At 36.4% G+C, this 8084-nt stretch overlaps 1 protein-coding gene across 1 annotated transcript in view; it reads left to right on the top strand.

Moving 5' to 3' along the window:
- Positions 1-8084, top strand: part of TTC6 (tetratricopeptide repeat domain 6) — a 209195-nt gene that overhangs the window by 174800 nt on the left and 26311 nt on the right. Inside the window, exons 25-26 of the mRNA XM_019644672.1 lie at positions 2463-2582; positions 5774-5887. Of these exons, the coding sequence (XP_019500217.1) occupies positions 2463-2582; positions 5774-5887 (234 nt within the window). The remainder of the gene's footprint in view (positions 1-2462; positions 2583-5773; positions 5888-8084) is intronic.

Genomic DNA, 8084 nt, shown 5'->3' with positions numbered 1-8084 from the left:
GTTTGACCCTACTACTCCCTCTGCCACCCCCAATATTTGCAGAGAACTCATTCTACCCACACAAGACAGCCAGCTTCCTCCCTCTGGTACAGCCAGGGAAGGTTTGGGGAAGGGGAACGGGGAGCAGGAAATGGCGGGGAAGAGGGTGAGGGAGACTGTTATGGTTAGCTCCTCTCCAGATGGGGGGAAAGCAGATCTCTGACACTTGCCCCTTAAGGCTTTCGAGTGTAGTGGCCCAGCCTCTAGGAAGGGAGCTGTGGAGGGATTTCCTTTTGCCCCTCCCAAGGACATTCCAGTACTCAACACTTTTTAGCTTGGTCACGTGAGGTTACAACCAAAATGGTCCACGAAGATTTCTTCTGAAGCAGTCCTTTGGGAAAAAGCAAAGCCATTGCAGTTTACATGGTATTTTGATATGTCGATGTTTATTTAAATATTTTATTTTATTTATTTTTTTAATTAAGTTTATTGGAGTGACAATTGCTAGCAAAGCTACATAGGTTTCAGGTGTGCAGTTCTGTACTACATCACCTATATATCACATTGTGTGTTCACCACCCAGAGTCAGTTCTCTTTCCATAACCGTATATTTGTAAACATTTTATTTATTTCACTTTAGTGATGTTCTCATTTTGCTTCAGATCTCAAATATTTTTGTAGGACTCTGAAAAGCTTATGAGCTTTGGACTCTGTGTCTCTGGGGCCTAATCAAGGATAGTGTTCAAGGTCGTGATCTCTTGCATACTTAGCACTTTTAATTCTCTTAAACAGCCTCTTCCCCAGGGCCATTCCGGTCCATCCCAGCTAACTTTTTTAACTCAAAATCTTGGGATTAGAGTTTCCATTGCTCCCTCTCAGGATTCCTGGACAAAATGATATACTTCTCCCCAGGAGTGTGCATTCCAAAGGCAGGAGCAGCTTTAGCTAGTCCACACAAAAGGACACCAGCCTGGGTGTCCTCCTATCCTATAGTCATGTAACACCAAAGGTTCTCTATCAGTGAATTTCCATTGTATCTAGATGGGCAAATCTCTGGTGGTGTGCACTGGGAAAACAACAATAAAAAGAAAGAAAATGAGATACCTCATTACACAAGAAAAGTGGAGACCATTAGTACAATATTCTGAGTAAGTTTTCAGTTAAGGGTTTCCTCTGCTCCATCCATTCTCACTAGATGTGATGCTAAGAGGGGAAAATAAAGTTTTAAGAAGATTTATGTTTTAATGCTGTGTTAAGTATATTCATGGTAGAACCAGCTTTAGAAGGAAGTTTTAAGAAAGCACAAAAAAGAATGTTGTAAAATTAACAAAAATGTATAAAACTGTTTCAGGATTTTAAACAAGCTGCGCTGATAAGCAAGACTAATGTGAGCCTTTGTCAAGCTACCGCCATGTGCTATCACAGGTATGCAGTGCGGTTTACGTTGAAGTGAAACCAGTGGGACTATCTAGTAATTATAATAGAAGAATAGAAGAATAGAAGAACAAATGGAGAACATGAAAGTGACAAGAGCACAAAAATGGAGAGAGACACAAAGAACCCCTGTAGAGAATTGGGGAGCACAACTAAGTGTGTCATTAGCAGCCTTCTACCTTCTAATAAATTATTTTAGCCAAGTCTGCACATAAATACCTGTATCATGGCATTGGGGTACCCATCTTATTCAAGCCCATTTACTTGGAAAGGACTTAGGTGGTATACAGAATAAAATCATGCATAGCTTGAAATGTCTAAGAATAAAATCAAGTAATTAATTTTATTTCTAAAATGAAATTAACTTTTAAAAAGCCCTTTTTCCTGAAAGAGAGGGTACTTCTGAAAAATTATCTATTTTTAAAAACATTTTGCATTTAGAAAACATAATTCTAAATCTAAAACAAAAGCAATACCACTAAATAGCTACAAAAAAACCGCTCTAGAATCTATATAAAAAATATTACTTAAGACATTATTGCCTGCTTCTGGGATTGTTGTCAAGATAAGTAATAGAAGGGGAGAAATGAGCAGTTACATAAGGCTAAAATACAAAAGAGGATCAGCTTACAATTTGCTCTGAGATAGTATTAGATGGATTTTGCTAACTAGAATGTTTATATATCCACATATACATTTGACATCTAAAAATTAATTTCTGGTCATTTTGCTTTTAAGAGCATAGGGATTCAGCATGTGAAGATTTTAACGTGGGACACATGTATTTGGTTAAGTAATAGTTTACAGCATTATTTTTCAAGAGAGAAACAATAGCAATTAATGGGAGGGGGAAATTAGGATAGTTCATAAATCATATCGACTAGACTATATAAATATCCAACGNATTATTTTTGGCCATAAAGTGTAAGTCAAATTAAATACTAACTGTGAGATCCTAGTTTGGATTGAAACCCTTTTTTTTTTCTTGGCCAATGTAGTAAGGCTTTACAGAGTTGAATCTAGGTTGTAAGCAATTATTGTATTTTTAGGCATTAACAGATTATGGAATTGTGCTTCTTCTTGATGCTGGAGAAACTGTGACATTGAATACCTTCATTAATCGTGGACTCATCTATAAAGAACTAGAGCAGTACAGCTTTGCTTTAGAGGTAAGCCTTCCTGTTTACTTGTAAAAATGAACCCACCTGATTTTGAATAGTGGACAAGTTTTTCTTAATATCAAATGGCAATATTAATGAATAATAATTCAACATTAGCATGCATTGTATTTAAATTCTTTGAATAACTAATAGACTATAAAAAAAGTGTATTTTTACTTTGTTTTGATTACAGGTAAATAGCCAGTATGTAAAAAAAAAGGTTCTGATTTGATGAAATATCACCTCCACTAAGGGAGTAATCTTGACTGTACACAAAATACAATTATTTGGCAAATAAAATGATTTATGTATTGTTTACTTTGCTACTAGGTGCTAACTCTCATTTACAATTTTCCTTATTCCCTATTGAAAATATATAAAAATAAATCTGTGTAAGGGCAGAAAATAGCAGCTCAAAATAGGCTACTGAGAATAGTAGGCACAGGTAGTCAGAATTGCAATAGAAGATAGCATCTGCAATATATATAAAAAAAACAGGTGGTTAAAGTGTATTTCTTTATAGAAGAATTAACCAAAATTCATCATTCTCAGTTTTTATCTTACTTGTATTATCAAATTTAAATTAACTTTGAAGTTAAGATTAAGAGATATAAAGCAAAAAAATAAATAGCAATTTGAAGTTTGCAGTTAAATAATGGTAGTTTTGCTTTTTTTGTTTTTGAGGGACTACAAGGGAACATTATGGAGTGGAGTGTTTCCAATTTTTTTCATCTCCAAAGATGGCTTATATTGTTTTTGTACTTCAGGAGTCATCTTTTGAGATCCTGTCCCACAGAATTACTTATTATTAGGGATGTCTGAGAAACGTTATTCTAGGCAATTTACACTACAATGAATTGTAATTCCAAAAGTTGAACTCTAGGTTTTGGCTTTGAGATATGCCATTTGGAATTTCCTCAGGTAGGAGGACTCAAAGAACTTATTTGTTTGGAGTAGGCAGGAAAGCTATGGAACTCTGGGGAACAGTGTTGGGGTGGAGATGTGTGAAAAATAGGGGTTCAGGGCAAAAGAACTCAGCTGTTGGAGAATTAAATGTAGGGCTTATATTATCTACTGGGTAAATATTTATTTATTATGTAACATCAGCATACCAGGTTCTCAACAATGCTGCAATTTATAATTCTAACTTATAGATGAAACACTGATATTCAAAATTAAGTCTTTCAATCAGGAAGTCCTGGAGCAAGATTTGAACTCAGGTCATACGTGATTCCAAATCCTATACTCTTTCAGACAAGGCAAGGTATTAGCATTGACTGGTATTGAAAATATAGAGAAAAATAAGACAGATTTCCAGTCCTTGAGGAGCTCATGGTTTAGTGGAAATCATCCTCAACTCCTCTCTTTCCTTATACCCTCCATCTAACTCATGAGCAAGTTCAGTCAGCTCTACCATCACAACATATTTTGAATTCAGTCATTTCTTATTTTTGCCACTATTCTCCTCCTAACTCAAGCCTCAATCATCTCTCCCCAATGAAGAACTATATATAAGACTGAATAATAAAAGGGCTAGCTGAAGAACCAGGATACAGTCTTAACACCTACCCAGGGAAAATTTTTAGTGGGAATTATTGATTAACAAAGAGGTCAAGTAGGATGAGTGCTAAAAACATATGAGTTAATTGATAGTTGTATGATCTTCATAGAAACGCCTTGATCAGGAAGTAGAGTGCAGCATTTAGAACGGCACTGTTTAGGAAGTTAATGGTTAAGCTTGTTGGATTGAGAACATCTGTTTATCGCTTCCTGCCTTCTTGGAAGCCTACCAGGAAGACAATAAAGGAATAAAAAAGACATAATCCCACAAGGTTAAAGATAATGGAGAAGAAATGTTCAGGCACCTAAAGCTACCATTCCAGATTATAATGCCTGAAACTTAAATATGAATGGGTAGCCAAGGCTCCTACACTCCATGGAAGTAAAACAGAGACTAGAACACGTGAATTGTCATAGGTATAGGGAGGGTGGGAGAAGAGGAGGTGTTCGGAGTGATGGTGTATGATAACTAAATTCTATCCTATGTGGGAAGTTAAACATGATACAATACTCATGTTATTTTGAAATTTGAAGGTAAATAGCAGAAGTCCTAACAGCAAGATACAAAAACAATTGCCTTTGGGGTGTGGGACTCAGGGCTAAGGAGAGTTGGAGCAGGGGATCAGTGAAGGCTTCTCTAAGTTTTATTAAACCCTCTACACTATGTACATGGGTTACTTTGATAGGAATAAAAGCAAATAAATAAATGTCTTTAGATGCAATTTCCAAATTACAAAATAAAATTGGCCTCATTAAACAACAGATAATAAGAAGCTGATGGAATTGGGGGCTGTGGAGATAGCGAGTGTTAACTATGCTTTCAGAGATTGGTCGTGACAGGAACTAGAAAGACAGGAACATGGGTAGGTTGTAGGCAAGGAGAGTTGAGCGAAGGCACATTAGGGTTGGGGCAGTGAGACAAGGATTAAAAATATAGAAAACAGCAGGAATATGAGGGAGCATATTTCCAATGGAGATGGGAAGGAATGAAGTCAAGAGCCTGTGCTCTGACAAAGAGAGGGGGACAGTGTGGGTAAAGGTTCTTACAAATAAGCTCTTCAGTGGAGGGAATTTGCTTTGTCCGAGTGACGATGTGTGGTTTGTTATTTACGATCCTCATATTGGAGAAAAAATTATGCAGAAGAGAAAAATCATAAAAACTGCTGCGAGCTTCATTCTAAGTCATCCTAATAGTCACCATTTATGTCTATTGCTGGTAATTAATGCCTAATGGCCATGTAAGCATAGTAATGATTATGTATATGGAGTCAAGCTGACTTTTGTAAGTTTTGTCTGATTACAAAACTAAACTTGGTCTTCTCAGCCTTTTAAGTTCATTTTTCATAATTCCCCCAATTAATAGGCATGTTTGTAATAAATCCCACTTAACTCTTGTAAGTTTGCCTCCATTTTTCATTTTAACAAAACAGTCCTCTTAGGGGAATTATCTGGTAGCATATTTGATTAGATTATATTTGATTAGACAATAAAGTTCTTCTTTTCTTTAANTCTTAATATCACAGATGCTACACAGCATGTTCCAAAAACTCTGATAGAATCAAGAATTTATTTTACAATTAAATTTCAGTCCATTATGATTAACCCTTGTCACCTAATTATTTTTTTTTCTTTTCTTTTAGGCTTATAAGCTAGCAATTGCAGATTTAACAACAGCTATCAACATGCACAAAAACAATTATATAGCATTTTATAACAGAGCATTATGTTACACCAAGATCGGTGAACTTCGAATGGTAAGATGGCCATTTTTGTAAACAAAATGTTAAAGCATTTGTAAATACATTTAAAGCATGTGTAAAGTGTTCTCTTATTATTTCTGTTGTAATTTTGAAAAGTAAGTCCTGTGAAAACACACACACACACACACACACACACACACACACACACATGCACACACACTCTAACTACATCACATTCCCATTGTTCTCTTTGGACATGCTCCCCCAATCTCCTTAAAACGTGGGCAGTTGAAAGTTAAATTTGTTTAAAACATTTAGAGATTTAGACATGTATTTGTTATGGAAAGGAAGAAGTTGAGAAACACTGTTTCTACCTAAAAGGATGTAGAATTCCTGGTAACCAGATGATCAGGTTTCCCCAGGAAATGTTGACAAATGAATAACTAATTTTTAACAAAGGAGTTGTTAAGATTCTAGGAGCTAATTAATGGATCATTTATCAGAGTAACCTGCATAGCAGGTGTCTTTGATGACTTCCTCCCCACCCCCCACACCTGCCTTTCCTGGGTAACTGTGAAGCCACCAACAATGGGCTGGGTGGAGGCAGGGAAGGCCCATTTTTGTTATCTCAGATAGGTAACAGCCCAGTGCTCTATCAATACAGAAGATGAAAAACTACTTAAAGAGAGACCTAACTAGAATAAATCATACTGGCTATTTTTGAGCTGCCAGGTACTCAACCCATTTCATCCAATCACTCATTTTACAGATGAGGAAATGGAAGTAGGGAGAGGTTAGAAACGCATCCAAGTCACACATGGAGTAGAGACCCGCACTGGTGTTCGCAGGTTTGTTTGCTTCTGGTTAACAGTCTTTAGGTGGCTTTGTCAAAACACCTGACTTCCAGCTTATGGACCGGATGTCCTTTAACAGTGTCACCTCCTCCCCTTTTGTTTGCCTCCACCTGTTTCTCAGCATTCCTGCCATCACTACAGTGAGAAAACCCAAGTATCTTTCTGCAGAAAAATGTACTTCGACATTCTCCCAAGATATGGTTTCATAAAAACTAAGTACAGGTGAATTTGGGTTCCCACCACCCTACATTAATAAAAATAGTAACAGCTACCACTTACTTAGGGCTTACTCTGTGACAGGTGCTGGGCTAAATGCTTCATCAACATATCATCAAAACGATGACTTTTTGCAGCAATATGATGAATTATGAATATCCCCATTTTGCAGATGAGGAAACTGAGGCTCAGTGTTAAGTAAATTTCCCAAGACTGAAAAGCTAGTAGTACCAGCAGAGGCATGACACAAATCCTGCTCATTAACCTTCATGAAATCTAATTTGCCAGCTTTTGTTTCCCCTTGTGTCACGTACTCACCTGCTCAGTGCATCTCTAGAGCATGTTCCAGGTTTTACATTCTGTGATTCTATGAAAGGAAAAGTGCAAACATTTTAGTTTAGTTTTATTTTTATAAGTATTATGAATTATGTTTACAACCCTGGCAATGTTTGTTTATAATTATGCCATAATGTACATATAGGATCTTTAACTGTACGGTTCTTTCGGACACTTGAGTGCCTATTCATGAAACACTAGAGGACAACTGAGCGAATAGTAAAATACTATTTATTTGCATTTTCAGTTAACATGTGCTGTAGGCATATAAGATTCGGCCCTTTTCTGATGAAACCATATAGCTCTTTTGGACAAAATGTTCAGTAGAAAAATGAATTAAGAGATTCAGCTCTAACTCAAGTTTGGGATGCTCCTAGCACCTGGTGTAGCATAGATAACCAGTACATACTTGTTTATTCATCGAGTAAACAAAAACTATGAAAGTGGTGGAGAGAGGTCCTCTGCATAGATTTATTCTCAAATGAGATTAATACCTTAAAAAGAAATGAGTATACCTATCAAAATATTTAGAAGTAATTTTCCAACAAGTGATTATTTGTTAGTTTTATTGAGATCCATTTTCATTGCTTCATGATTTATTCTTTCAACAAAAATTGATTGAATGCCTAGTATGTGCAGGCATGGTGCTAGTTACTGGCATTGTAAAGGTGAACAAAATGGATAAGCTCTGCCTCCATAAAACTTAGGTTTCAGTGAGAAAAACAATAAAATACTAAAAGGAAAGTAAATTTCAAAAGGCAACAACTGTCCTGCTTTAATGTCAACAGTCATTTGGTGAAACTGCTGACTGGGGGAAGGGTGTTGTAGGCCCCCTTCAACCCAGG

The sequence above is a fragment of the Hipposideros armiger genome, unplaced genomic scaffold, assembly GCF_001890085.2.
Source record: "Hipposideros armiger isolate ML-2016 unplaced genomic scaffold, ASM189008v1 scaffold_90, whole genome shotgun sequence".
In the NCBI taxonomy this organism is placed as follows: Eukaryota; Metazoa; Chordata; class Mammalia; order Chiroptera; family Hipposideridae; genus Hipposideros; species Hipposideros armiger.
Note: the sequence above shows the minus strand (reverse complement) of the source record. Positions and strands in the feature narration are given on the sequence as shown.